At 34.8% G+C, this 15,043-nt stretch overlaps 1 protein-coding gene across 1 annotated transcript in view; it reads right to left on the reverse strand.

Annotated features, from left to right (window-relative positions):
- Positions 1-15,043, reverse strand: part of CFAP54 (cilia and flagella associated protein 54) — a 118,953-nt gene that overhangs the window by 44,230 nt on the left and 59,680 nt on the right. Inside the window, 14 exon segments of the mRNA XM_075090088.1 lie at positions 466-672; positions 1,121-1,208; positions 2,124-2,321; positions 2,840-2,992; positions 4,005-4,119; positions 5,892-6,027; positions 6,126-6,349; positions 6,559-6,786; positions 7,461-7,642; positions 9,276-9,412; positions 9,833-10,063; positions 11,663-11,811; positions 13,327-13,438; positions 14,282-14,408. Of these exon segments, the coding sequence (XP_074946189.1) occupies positions 466-672; positions 1,121-1,208; positions 2,124-2,321; positions 2,840-2,992; positions 4,005-4,119; positions 5,892-6,027; positions 6,126-6,349; positions 6,559-6,786; positions 7,461-7,642; positions 9,276-9,412; positions 9,833-10,063; positions 11,663-11,811; positions 13,327-13,438; positions 14,282-14,408 (2,287 nt within the window).

Genomic DNA, 15,043 nt, shown 5'->3' on the forward strand with positions numbered 1-15,043 from the left:
ACTGGATGGAAATATTTATTGATGGTAGAATTTAATACAGTAATTCAAATTTCATTTAGTTGTAATTCACCAGAAAATCAGTACTTTAGGCAGTAAATCTGCCCTCAAGATACATTAATATTTAATATGTGCAAAGGCTTGGGAGATGTGATATTTCAATTGAAAATCAATATGACTGTAAAATCATTGTGCTTATGACTTTTTATCATTTTGTTTTATTTCAACAATCTCTCCATATAATATACAGCTGCAATTATGATCAAAGATGAGCACTCCAGAAAAGGGAACAAATAATATCCTCAAAAAGATCACTTTCTTCCTGAAAGGAAAAATTCCTCTACTTTTGTTGAGTCTGTTTTATAGCAACTTGTTAGCGTTTTTAAATTAATTTCAAGTTGCCTACTCTCCTGGATGAGAAATTTGTTTAAAGTATGAAAGGAATACATATATAGATAAAATACTTACTGAGCTATCTTAGCCACTAAGACTGCTGCATGTAAACATCCCCAAACTCCAGCCTGAGAAAGAAATTTCTGACTAATATCTGTTGATCTTCCAACTGCAAAGCAGTCCGTAGCATTTTTTGGAAAACCTAACTCTTGCCAGTTGTTAAGAGCATCAGCCATGTTGAGTGTTTCATCAAGGGCTTGACACCAATATTTAAAAGCAGCTCTGTAACACATAAAAAACTTCCACATCATATTGCTGACATTTTCTAAAGCGGAAGATAAGGTTCGCTTCATTTTACCTTTATTGCCTGGGATATAACTAATTCTGATTAGGTCAAAAACTGAAATACAGTTTCTACAACACAGAAAGATATCATTCCTGGTCAACAGACTTATTGGGACTTATACTAAAATCAAATTGTCAAGCAATAGATACTACTTCTTAAAAGCACATAGAAATGTTTAATATATTTGCTTAATTGCAGTTTACTAGCTAAGAAAAACAAACAATTTATAGAAAAAAACCCTCATAAAATATAGCTAATAGTGAGTTAGATGAAAGAAGTTATATGGACTTGAGGACAGCACAAGAACTTACAAGACAGTTGAAGGATATATGAATGCAGATTAAAAAAAATGAAACAATGCTCTTTAATCCAGCAACTATGTACCTTTTGTTGCCAGCATAAAAATGAAGATTTCCAAGTTCATGTAGACCCTGAACCTTTAGGTCTCTCTGGTTGTTTGTTGCAAGGATTCCTGTTATTTATTTTTTAATCAATTAGAAAAAAATATTGTCACATCATTAAAGCAGTTACTGAATCTTGAACAAATTTTTGCAAGAGAAGTAGTCATGCATTCACACGTAATTCAATGCAAGAATAGATGTTGAAAAATTTATTAGTCTTGTATATTTTACATACAACACAGTAGCACTGTCCCTTGGCTCATTTCTGGATTTATTACTTCAAATAAAACCACTTACAGCATTTGTTGACCTGGTACACTTCACCTATTTTGTCACACAGCAAAAACAGATTAGTAGTGCTGAGCTGTAACTGCATGAGTAAAGCCACGCTAGAATCTAAGATGGAAGCCAAGCAACTAGGTCTCATAGGTAATAAAAAAAATAATAAAATGCAACACTCCCCTCCCATTCTCTTTTCCTGTATAGGCTGAATGTGCTTTACACAAACCCACTTATCTCTTAAGCTTAATATCTGAAAAAACTGACTTTAGCAGCCAGCCATATCAGAGTAAAAAAAACAATCAGCTTTGGATGGTAGTTTTTGCTACTCTAACTTCTGAAGCAAATTGTGGTCTTAGCTGCTACAGTGAACTGGCACAGAATCCAAAAGGTCTGCTAGAAAAAAGGACTATCATGGACTTAGAATTAATCTGCTAAACATTACAGCAGATTTTTGATTTGTGATTAATCAGTGTAACAGCACTGAAGTAATGGTTTTTCAAAAGTTGAGATAACTGTAGTGGTTATGAACCAAGTAGTCATTTGTTTTGGATCTAATGAAGATTTTCTGAATGAACAGAAAGAAGGTTGTGTATTTCTGGAAACCAGCTTTCAGACAGTTATAGCTGTCTGACAAAGGAAAATAACACTGAAATAAATATATATGAACACAGAGAGGCAGAACAGAAATTTATGAAAAATATTACCAATTGTTTGTTCATAGGAAGAGATAATTACTGAAAGCTGTGACTGTGGTATCGGTTTACTCTCAACCATACTGGAGACATTAAATTTTTCTTGAGAAACATCACGTGGTGTTGGTGGAAATATCAGTTCAGCTCCCACGTTAAATTCCAGCTTTCTATTTGAAGAGACATGACTGCTGATTGCTCTTCCAGCATTTTCTAGACCAGAAAAGTGATTTATAAGATCAGTTTGGAGAAGTAGCATACTATTTCCATCACCAAAAATATTTCCAAAACACATTACTTGAACAAACATACAATTCCTGTGTACCCTATTTTTATCTGGTTTTCTATACTATGATTCTGTCTGTGTGTCTCCTAATTAAACTCATTGGACAGAACTCATTGTTCAGTGAAAACAAATGAAAATATGTGCTCTGTTAGAGAAAATAAACTTGGGAAGATCTGCCAGTCAGTCCTCTGACAGAGGTTTTGCTGCAGACAGACAAATGACACAACTGCATAAAAAAAAAAATTATCATCCAACCATGAGACACAAATCATAGGAAATCAGACATAGAGATTGTGCTTAAAGAACTTCATATATAACTTTATATTCTATGTTTTTTCTGTCAATAATAACTAAAACTTGAATTTAAAAAAATCTATTCCTTTCACTCTTCACTGTTTTAACTGCATATACACTTTATTAAGAAACACTTCAATAAATAACTCACCTTGTGTGTGTGCAAGAAATAATGAAAGTAGTTTTCTGCTGTGTCTCAGTGCTCTGCTGTGATATTTAGATTTTTGTAGAGTTTCTCTAAAGCATTTCAGTGTATCATTCACATCAAGAGGTACATAAACTAGGGCTTTCGCTTGACTGTGATCTAAAAGGAATTAATAATTATGGAGAAAAATTTTGCATTACATAAATATATTTTTAGTATATCACCCTGCAAAACATATATTTGAACAATTCCACAACTTTAGAACTAAAATATATTAACATAATTGTCACCTTTGTTTCCTACTGCATTATGAATTAAAGCAAAATTATTAACCTCCAGGAACACTTCTGAGCATTTATATCTTTTTCAGTGTTATATTTCAGTTGTCATGTGACATCTACAGTCCCTGAATTCCATCTGCCCTGGTCATGCCTCGGCTGAGCTCTCTGCTCTGGATACTGATGCCTGGAAACAAATCCTTTACTACAACTGCTGATCATATTTATTACAATTACTGTAGTTTCTATGTACCAAACCTCTGAGTTGGCATGCTCTCACCACTGAATGCATAATATTATCTACTGTTCTTACATACAGCATTATTTATTGTTTAATTACTTTCCTCAGCTAAATTAAACACAAAGCCTTGTGTGCAATGCATTGACATATGTGTGATATGAGGAACTATGCTTTACAAATTTCCATTAATGACTAGAGCATTTTAATCCTGAGTGGAAAGAACAACAACTGTGGGTAAAAAAGGTGTTTTGTCACCTTATAGTTCAGTTTTTCTATTGACTCTGTTGATAACAGTGCAGGTTCTCATTAACTTTTGGGTATATTGCTGGATATCCAACAATACCAACGGAAAACTGGACCAAAACCACCAAGCTCACTCAACATACTATAGGTCATCTGGCATCTGGATGACAACTGCTTTTCTCTGCTTTCAGATACAGTCTGAATATATTTGGAAAGGTCTTGACAACATTACTATCCATCCAAAATATCAAGAATAAAAATTTGAAGACAAAACTGAATTTATATTAAAAGAAACAGATTATAGGAGCAGTGGAAGACTTACAATAAGGAGGAAAAAAAATATCCAGTATGGAAAAAAGGAAAGGATTTGGGAGAAAAAAGATCTCGCAATACTGAAATGTGCTCTGACCTGTATAATCATTTGTCATCTCAGGATAGAAAAAGCATCCAGGAAAAATCCGTTCACTAGCAGAATGGGCGACAGGCAGCTGTAATTTCTGCCCTATGTAGTTTCTGCAACTCATCTAAAAAGCAAGTTTTGTTTCATGATAATTTAATAATATGCAGAAAAATCAGTGTTTGGTTCTTGAGATATCTAAATACTCAGTCATATGACAAAATAAAAGAGGACTAATTTACAAAGACACCAATGACCCATGACTAGTACCCTTGTCAGTAAGAGGTGAAATATTCACAACACCTAAATATTGGATGTAACATACAAGTGTTTAGTTATTAATGAATTCAACTTGTATCTTATTTCATATTTGCCATAATCATGAACAACTTGTTGATGTTCAGCAAATATTCCACCTTTCTTTGTCTGAATAAATGCATGCTTGCAAAGAACCCGTCAGTGGAAGTATGCCTACAGAGCACACTGCCTGTAAAGCACAACGTAATGCTGCATAGGGATATACAAAATAGCTCTAAGCAAATAGAATCATAGAAATGACATAGAATCATAGAACAGTTTGGGTTGGAAGGGACCTTTAGAGGTCATATATACTAAAGAATAATAATAGCAGAATAAAATAACAGAAGCAGTCTAACTCTGTAAGAGAAGCAAACTTCCAAATTTCCGTAAAGGGCTAATCCAGCCCAGACATTTTATTTTGCTAATGTAGTTACATCACTTCAGAAGCAAAAGTGCCAATTCAGAGGTAGTTCTAGGTCCTTTGAATGGCACTGCGTTGTGAAATGTAGCCATACACTCCAAACTTCTAAACTGATTATGTCTTTTTTGAACAATCCTTATTACTATCAACATTAGTCTGTAAATTGTCTTTCAAAACGATCATTACTTTTCCACATTGCTCAGATTACAGCGGTATGTGGTGGCTTGCCACACTACCCTTTTTTTTAGACAAGGACTACCTTCTGAATGTCAGGGCCTGAAAGAAGTCAGCAGGAAACAGCCTTACAGAGAAACAAGACAGAGCATCTCAACTGCCCTTTGCAAACCCGGAGTACCTTCTGAGTTCCTGCAAGCCCTGGGCAGCAGTGTGCTGTCTCTAGGCAAGGCAGTGGCTCATGAACCCCATGTTCATTTTCTGAACAAACCTGTTTGGAATTCCGAACCCCACTTTCCCCCTTCTCTTCAAGTGCTGTGTTTATATTAGCAATAGAAATATATTAAAAATATCAACCATGCAACTAAACCTAGCAAAACTTCTTACAAATAAACCTTAGCTTAAAAAAAAGGAAAAACCTAATTTTTAATAACTAATTCCATGAAAAATTTCCAAGTGGCAATGTCAGGTTACTAAATATATAGAGCCATGGCTTTTAATGAGAAGAAGTTGCTGAGCAGCTTAGGGATTTTCTGTTGGTGATCAAGTATTTCAAGGTTTTATTGGTATTGTTAGTGTTTGGGTTAACTCAATTTGATTAATTTTGGTCTTCAGGAGCAGTGTTCCACTGCAGAAAAAAAGCAATCTCTTTGTATTTGATTTTAATTAATTACAAAGATTGTGCAATATCTAAATAAATGTTTTCAGCTCAAAAGAGCAGCATCAAGAACTAACATGAAATTAGATTTAGGTTCATAAAATGGAATGGGTACATGATGCATGGAAGAAATGTTCTCTGGGTCATCAAGTTCAGACCTCTGCTGCTGCTGGAATCATGTCATACAAGCCTTTTCATGCACTTCAATCAATTATGTTCATCAATTTATTATAATTTTCTGTTTGTGAACATTATGAAAAACCATATCAATCTAATCACTGAAAGTACTTCTCTGTATTTAGTTCGCGTTAAGATTCAGTGCCCAAAAAAGAAATCTGTGGTTCACCTTGTGTGCATTATCAGACAGATATTTTATGAAATGAGATTCATGGCCGTCTGGGCCACTGACGTACTGTATCCTTTCCAGCAGCTGCCTCTGAGCATACACTAGCAGTGGACTCACTTGTTCTGTGTATCTCTCACTGAAAAAAACCCGAAGTATAGTAATTAAGCAAAATTAATGGTATATGTAACTAAATAACGTTGCTTTTTAGTTTTCATTAGAGTTGGTATAACTTACTGTGTAAAGATGTTAAATTGTACAGCTATGTGTACCAGTGCTTCCCACTTCTTCATTTGATATAACAACTCTATTGTTTTAAGAATCAGATTACATATCCATTTCAAGTCAACCACATTCACATCATCCAGGGGAGACTGTGGATGGAGATTAGAACCACCATTCTCATCCATAATACCTCCTAAACAACTGGGAATGCAGAAGTCTCCTTCAGGATCCACAATCTACAGTGAAGAAACATTATTCTACATGTTCTTTTCAAACTTGTTTTAGGACAAATCAAATTATAAAGGTTAGAAAACACTGTAATGCTCTAAAAACTTGTTACAGAGAACATCTTGGAGATATCAGAATATAATGCAATAGAAAGAAAACTATCTCTACTGAAGGTGTGATAATAAAGAGTATACTGTCTTAATAAAAACGTTTTTACCTTGAGAGACATGCTTGCTTGTAGTTCAGTTATCATATCAATGATCATGTCTGATGCCAAATAAAATGGCAACCAGATGGTGTTCCTAAGAAAACCTCTGGTAATGGGAAATGCATCCATATGGGAATGTGAATAGTTAGCAATCATTTGTAATTCTTGAGTATAATTCCAAAGTTCTCGACAAGCATTTTGAAGCAACGTCCAGTGGCCACCACGGTGAGCAAGAACCTGTGCATATCATTCAAAATATAATTATTATTTGGAAATACAGAAATTAAAAGCTTCATTCTTTTATTGCAAAGCTTACATATAAGTAATCTTTCAAAATTACAACCTATGGACTCATCCTCAATAACACATCATTCAATGTTCCAATTCATATAAAGCATTATAGAACCTTAATCTGGAAATTTTTATAGAAGCGCTATTTTATAATTGAATTTAGTTGTTGCTTTTGGTGTGAGAATAAGAAATAAAAACTAACTCACACCACCTATAATTGTGTTTTTACTTGGTTTTAGAGGGGTTTATGGGAGGAGTACTCAGTCTGCATTTCCTTTCAATCACTGGTCCTTCTGTTTATACTACCAAGGCATTCACTAAGACCTGTAAAGGGAAAGGTAAGTCTGCAAGTCTTTTTGGAAAGATTTAACAAACATGAGAAGGAATTTTATATAAGCTATTATATGTTTGATAGAAATATACATTATGATAGGTGATACACCTGACATTTCATACACTGTACTTGTGCATTTTTGCAGAAGAGGAGAAATCATTGCTTTTTTCCCACTACAGTTTTTTTGAAGTTTCTGTAGTGTGGGTTTTTTAATGTAGAAAGAAGTAAGTATTGTAATGCAGTGCCTAGTAATAAATAAAATGCTTAATAAGAAAGCAAATCTTACCACTGCTCTTCTTAAATGCAGAAAGATTTTTGTAAAATGTTCCAATAAAATGGTATTTGACAGAAACTGGTTGTATTCTTCGGGGGAATGAGAGATGGATATTTCTGTATCGTTTGTTGTTTGAGTTCGAGGAGTATCTGTTCCACTCAGTTTATTGCTGTGCTCAGAAGATTTATCTGTATCTGAAGACAAAAAGTTCACTAGTTAAAAATGAGTTAAAGTTCTCAAAAAAATAAAGAAGAAAGTATTATCAGCCAGCTAGGATTTTCCTGTGGCAGGTAAATACTTAAATGTTAGGAAATGCCAATGTTAAGGTTATCATATTTATAAGGTTATGATATTTAAAATATATGATGCTTTTACTTAAGCATTGGGAGAAGCAGGGATAAAAAAAGTTTGAGCAAAATAATAATGTGTACCTAATAATTTTCAGCCTCAAAGCCAAAACACAACCCTCAGAGAAGTCTTAGGAAGAAATCACCATGTGGCAAGCTCCCAAGAACCTTTCCAAAACTGAGGCCTCTTAAAAGGAGAAGTTAGGAAGAAGGGAAGATTTCTGACAAATTCTGTGGTATGTGTAGAATTGATTATTTTATTCAATACCAAATATCCTCCACGGGGAACCACAAAGGTTCATGGTAGTGGGATACAGTAATATCTGAGCTATAGGTTTCAGGCAGAAGATGATTTCAAACTAAACAGTATTTGAACTCTATGGCAAACTACATGCCTCATGAAATTCTTTCATTCAGAATTGCTGCAAAGGCTAGGCGGTAGGAAACATGGTTTTCATTAGTTTTCAGCAACTTTCAGTGACTTCGTTCTCAGTGACTTGTAAGCATCAAGACAAGAGAGTATAACTAAAAGTAAGCTGTTGCAAACAGAACCAGTGAATTCAACTGCTAGTTTTTGTCACACCTCCTTGGAAAAGGCAAAGAGGATGGTTGATTCCTACCTGAGGAAGTCCTACATGGAATGATAGGAGAATTTTGCTCTCTAGAGCTGTGGCAAGAATGTGTTCCCTGAAGCACTATTGAAAAGACCAGGCTTGTGATTTCTCCTTGAACTTATGGTGGCTAGGAAGACTACTTTGCATTGACTTGTATGTTATCACCAACATCTGAGGTAATCAAAGCTCTATATTTCACAATTCAGCTCCTGTTGAAACCTTAAAGAATGTTATTGAAAATAGCTGGGATAATAGAACAGCCAAATGTGAAAGACAGAGAATTGAAGTAGAAGTGGTACAAGGTAAAAAATTTGATCATAAGGTAGCCTCTGCCTCAGGAAAACACTGGCAAGCAAGCAGTAGAGAAGGAAACCTACATTATTCTACTAAAATTTGAAAGACGATAATAAACTTTGATCTATAATTTTAAGAAAGACTTAGAAAATTACTCAGGAAATTATTGAGCCGTTAGGAAATCTAAAGGAAACTACAGAACAATTAACATCCACAGAAACTGATAAAAATTATCATTGCATTTCGAATAATCTGGAATATTATTAATTTAATAGGTCTAGGTAGTGTGGCTTCTGCAAACCAAAAGCTAGTATCAATAATTTATTAGAATTTACAAACTTGATACTCAAGTATAGGAGAAAGAATGACCCCTTGATAAAAAGTAACATATTTATCAATACAATAAACAGTGCTTAGAGTTCTTACAAATGCCCCATTATTGACAATGACTTCTTTTATACTAGGTATGCCAAAAAGATAAAATACAAAGGACACTTCTGAAATCCAGAAACATCTTCTCTTTAAACTGGCGTGAGTGTTTTTCTAAAGGTGATGTGTTTAAAAGTTCTTACAAGTTTGGGTTTCGGTCATTCCTGACTTTTTAAGGAGAGGAGAAGTTGGTGTTCTCGTGTTATTCTCTATGGCTTCTCTCACCACTATGGTGCCAGAATTATTTAATGAGAATAGTTCAGGATCCAAGATATTGTAACTGCAAAATAGGAGAAAAAGCAAAAAAGCACAAAAAACCCTCAGATATAATATTAAAAAGAATTTTGATACACACAGGAAGTTCAGTTTCTCAAAAGTGAGTTTTGATTATTTTCCAGCAGCTTTAGGAATCAGAAATAATGAATGATAGCCAAAAGTTATAAGGAACCAAAAAATAGCACAGTATAGTATATTTCGAAACTTTCACCTGACCAGTCAAGCGAGCAACCAAAAATGTGCATGTCACCTGCCATATGATGGAAAGCAAATTTGTTACATAGTAAATCAATTTGCATGTGGAAGCTGAGCTGTTCATATGACAAACTGACTGACGACATTGTAACTCGGGTTTGTTCGCATTAATGGCAATAAAACAATCCTCTGTATTAATTGCAATCACTGATAATGCAGTAAGATATACCTGTCCAGATGCTGTGAACCACAAATTCCAATGTTATATTGCTCTTCCAGTTTCTTTTTAAATAAGTTGTAGTGCGCAACTGCCAGATAGATATTCATCTGAGACCTCCAGGGCATCTCTTCAAGACACATTTGATGAAACTTCTTTTGGTTTAAGTAACTATTCACAACCGGTTTCAGCAGTACCACTAAGGTGTGACGAGCTACTTTTTGCAACAGTCCCTTGTGTTTCCTAAACCAAAATATATGAAGTAACAAAAAATGAAACTGTTTTCCTGAAGCTCAAGAAAAGAAAACCATGGTAAAGACACTCAGAAGTATCCCATTGCATATCCACAGACTTGTATTAACTCAGAAGCAGATGACATATTTCTAGCAAAAGGATTTTTGCTGCAGTCAAGAAAAGCAATTATGCTTTCCCTCTTTAAGTCCACTTAACACACACTAAATCCTATGTTACATTTTACCACCCTCCCTAAGATATTTGTCTTAGCACTTACAAAAAGTTTAGCTCTGTGTTCGAAGTTATTTGTTCCTGAATCATCCAAACAGATTATTATAGCAAATACAATGTGTTTCACGCGCTCTGTTCAGGAGATGGAGAGTCTACTATTATACTATAAATTTGTATCATTCTTTTTATTGCTGTGTTTTGGTAGCTAATCATCCTTAATGTGAAGAAAACATTTTATTTCAAATTTGGATGCCTGGCTTTAATTTGCAGCCATAGATTTTTTTTTAAAATGTGTCTCTGCCAGATCAAACAATTCTGTATTACCTGGCACACATAAAATGCTGTAGTCAAATCAAATCTCTTTTTCTCTTTTTTATAAACTGTAAATTGATCCCTTTATCAATCTAAACTATTTTTCTGCCTGTTTTCCACCTTTAAAATGTGGGCAGAACAGTATACCGTATACAACGTTGATTATATATACAGCAATATTATTACATAAGATACGAAAGATTATCTGAAAAGGCAAAAAGCCCAGGATAAATTAAAAATCCCATCTTTCACTGAAAGCCATGAAGATCATGTTAAGTAAGCTGCCTTTTTTCTGTTGAGGAGGAAAAATGGACGGTTTAGGTAATTATTTAGGAGATAACGTGTAGAAGACTTTTTTGAGGTTCTTTATCTAAAACACTTCCGGAACAATTACATAATTGCTTATATTCAGATATTTCTAGTTTTCTACTTGCTAATTGTTGGAAGCATAAGTGACCAAAGCATCAGATAATCAATACTACAAATTCTTTTAGGTTAGAAGGTACCGTTATTAGTGAGTTAACCAAATATATATTATTATCTGCCAAAAGAAAAGGTGAATAGATTTTCATTTGTTTCTATCAAGAAACAGTTTTCTGAAAGCTACACAACAGATAATCCAAAAAGACTAGCAAAAGGATGACAGAAATCACTGTGAAACTACCTGAGTATCAGGAACAAACAAACATTCTCAATTAGATTTCTAACAAGTAAGCTCCCCAACACACTTTGAAAAGGATTATACTATGCATATTAACATAGCTTTTCCACCATGGTGATTCAACATGCTTAAACTAACACAACCGAAATACAGTCTTTGATTATAAATACAAAGACTTTGAAATCTTCAACAGTTATTCTCTGAAATAAAAATGAGATAGATTTTGTTCTCTTGACTGGAAGCCAATTTTATATCAAACCAAAACAGAAAAAATGAGTGGACTGTGCACAAATTCATCCCTTTGACAGAAAAAGAAGTTTTAAAATACACACTTAACTGTAAACTACATTTCAGTCAAAATATTTTGGTTCTGTATATGAACCTGACAACTTATGGTCATTTACCTTTGTGCTTCTGGAGATTTCATTATGTCTGGATGTTTCATGAAATACTGTCTAAGAGTCAGTCTTTTTCGAAAAGGACTCAAGGCTTCTTTTCTTGGTTTCCTCAAAGTTGATGCCTCTGATTTCTTCAAAGCTGAAGTCTCCATACTCTATTAAAAAATCTTCCATGAAAATCTTAAATATACTTCAAATACTTATTTATACCTACATTATCAATTACTTGAGGTATACAGCAGTTTGGCTTATGCGGAAACAGAACAGAAAATAAATTCTGGAACTGTTCGCCAAAATAGACGGCAAAATAAATATTTAATATTTCAGAAAACTTTGCAATTTTTCTGGAATATTATGTCAAATGCTGACACTAAGAAGCCAGACAGGTCCCCAAATATGTTTTTTCACACACCAGTGTTTTTCGTATCAAAAACAATGATAGTTCTTTTCCTGAGACAGAAAACCTTTTCCCTAACCTATCACAGATGCTAGCAGTATTACAGCATTACTAGAGGTTTATGAAGGAGAAAACACTTCCTCCAAAAAAATGCAAATCCATTAAGATTATTCTTATCTTCCAATAAAAGCAAAAATTTATTTTAAAATAATTTTGAACAAAAGCCTTTATTGTACAATTAGAATATCTGCACAAGGAGTTAATCATGAACAACTACTCATGAAAAAGTGCAAGTACAACATATTGCACAAAAAGGCCTAAACTGATCTCCTTTTCCTAACATGATGGTATCCAAACCATTTCCTATTAACATATTGGTTTTTTTTAATGGAGCTGATGAAAGGCAAGTTTCCATTTATTTTGGAATGCATTACTCTGACTCATCTCAAATTCCTCATAACTGTTGGTCTTTCAGATAAATCCCGTGCCAACTTTTCTTCCTGGTTTTAGGAGTACAGAGGTAAGCAGAGGACTAGAGTTTATATCCCAAATTTTAGTAATTATGCATCTCTCTTGCTGAGGTTTTTATGAGATAGCTTGGAAAAATTTGTTTGTGTGCTTATGGTATTGCTGCCCAGTAAAGACATACATGACTCCTTGGTGTGGTTTAAACCCAGCCAGCAACTAAGCACCATCCAGCTGCTCACTCAGTCCCCCACAGTGGGATGGGGGAGAGAATTGGAAGAGTAAAAGTGAGGAAACTTGTGGGTTGACATAAAGACAGTTTACTAGGGAAAGTAAAAGCCATGCACACAAGCAAAGCAAAACAAGGAATTCATTCACTCCTTCCCACCAGCAGGGACATGTTCAGCCATCTCCAGGAAAGCTGGGCTCCATCATGCATAAGGGTTACTTGGGAAGACAAAACGTCATCACTCCAAACATCCCCCCCTTCCTTCTTCTTCCCCCAGCTTTATATGCTGAGCACGAAGCCCCATGGTATGGGATATCCCTTTGGTCAGTTGGGGTCAGCTGTCCCAGCCGTGTCCCCTCCCAGCTTCTTGTGCACCCCCAGCCTATGCACTGGTGGGTGGTGCAAGAGGCAGAAAAGGCCTTGACTCTGTGTAAGCACTGCTCAGCAGTAACGAAAACATCCCTGTGTTATCAACACTGTTTTCAGCACAGATCCAAAACACAGTCCCATACCAGCTACTATGAAAAAAATTAACTCTTTCCCAGCCAAAATCAGTGCACTCCTAACAATAAAACTCACTTTCTGAAACTCCGCAACTCCTGTAGTGTATCTATCTGTGCCTTCTGGCAGAGTGGGAGAACTTGTTTCTCGAGTTGAAATTCCATTGATACAGAGAAGGTGGTCATTCCTCCTGGCAAAGAAATAATATTAAAATCATCATCATAATGTTAAACTCCTTTCATAGTTAAACAGTTATCTTTGGGAACAGGTAGACCATATGCAATTCCTGTTTCATTGTGAGTTTTAAATTCAGGAGGTTTTGCTTTCCTTCTTCCCCTTCAGAAAACAGGAAGTTCAAGGTTTATTATAGAAATCTGAATTTATAGGTATCAACTATCTCACCTTCCTAACTCCTAGTAAAACAAAGCAGTTTCCTTGATTATGGCCAATTTTTCTTGGTCTTTTATAACAAGAATTCCTGTTCCCTATAATATATTTCCTTTTCCCTGATTATTTGCCTTTTAATTTTTAGAAATACTGGTGTGCATTTTTAACAATGCAAATTTTAACAATTTAACAATAGTTAAATTTCTTCAAGTTCCTTTTAGAATTTGATTCCGCTTACCTTTTCAGTATAGAATATTTTTAGACACTACTGTAGGCCCAGATCAGTTTGCTTTTGATTTAATGCAACATACTTTTCTAAGTTATCCCACTGCCTCATGATAATATGGCAAATGGTCATATTACCAAGTGGTATCTGTGAAAAGGAAAATCCTGGAAATTGCTGATGGCAGACAGGGGTTTTGAACAGACACAGCCAAGGGTGAAGTCTCCATGTATAACAAGGTCACAATATAATATTTTCTGTAGCTATCTAATCCTCTGTATTCATGGAACTTCTGCAGACTAGGAACCATGGAAATGGCTCCAGATAGGTCTTCTACCAGGCACAATTTACAGGTTCTGCTGTAACCGTGACACTGGTGAACCTAAGCTGTAGTTTTTCACTGCTACTGTAATAGAGATCTACCTTCTCAAGTAAACTTGCACATTGCCTGCCCATTCCAGAACGCACTGAAACTTCTCTTCATTCAGGATTTTGTGCAAAACTTGAACAAAGAACTCAAGAAAACGTGATTTCTTTCTGAATTTCATCACTGCAATAAAGTAACAAATAATTAACACAGGTTTTGTATATGCTATAACAGGTTTCCGAATTCAGCTATAATTACAGCTATGTATGTCTTAAAGCATATATTTATGTCATGTTGCATGCTAATGAAGAAAAGGCATACTGATACTAAAATCAGATAGGCCAGGATACACAACCACAGTTGCTAAATACCTCTTGTAACCAGGCATCCAGAATCGCAAGTTCTCTCAATTTACACTCCTAGAGTGATAAATGTTCTAGGGACTGAGAAAACAGGTTTGGAACTATTTTTGTATCATGCAGTACATAGTGCAAAAACATTTAATAACAATATTCAGTGTGTCTAATTGTACACATGCTTGAAAATCCTGGGAAAAAAACCAATAAAGCAAGTACAAAGTAACTGCAGCCTATTCACTTAGGTTGCTCTTCTCAGTCACAGTCACATTAGTGTACAAGCATCACACAGTTCTCATTGCAGCAATAGAGCGGTGCTGTCTAGATTTTAGGCAGCTTTTTAATTGTTTGCAAACTGCTTTTATTGTGTGGCTGTCTTCATAATTTTTTACTGTCAAGAAATAAATAAATATTTATCCTATCTGATATCTATACTAATTTTACAGGCAAGGCTCTGTTATT

The sequence above is a fragment of the Phalacrocorax aristotelis genome, chromosome 1 (assembly GCF_949628215.1).
Source record: "Phalacrocorax aristotelis chromosome 1, bGulAri2.1, whole genome shotgun sequence".
NCBI classification, from domain to species: domain Eukaryota; kingdom Metazoa; phylum Chordata; class Aves; order Suliformes; family Phalacrocoracidae; genus Phalacrocorax; species Phalacrocorax aristotelis.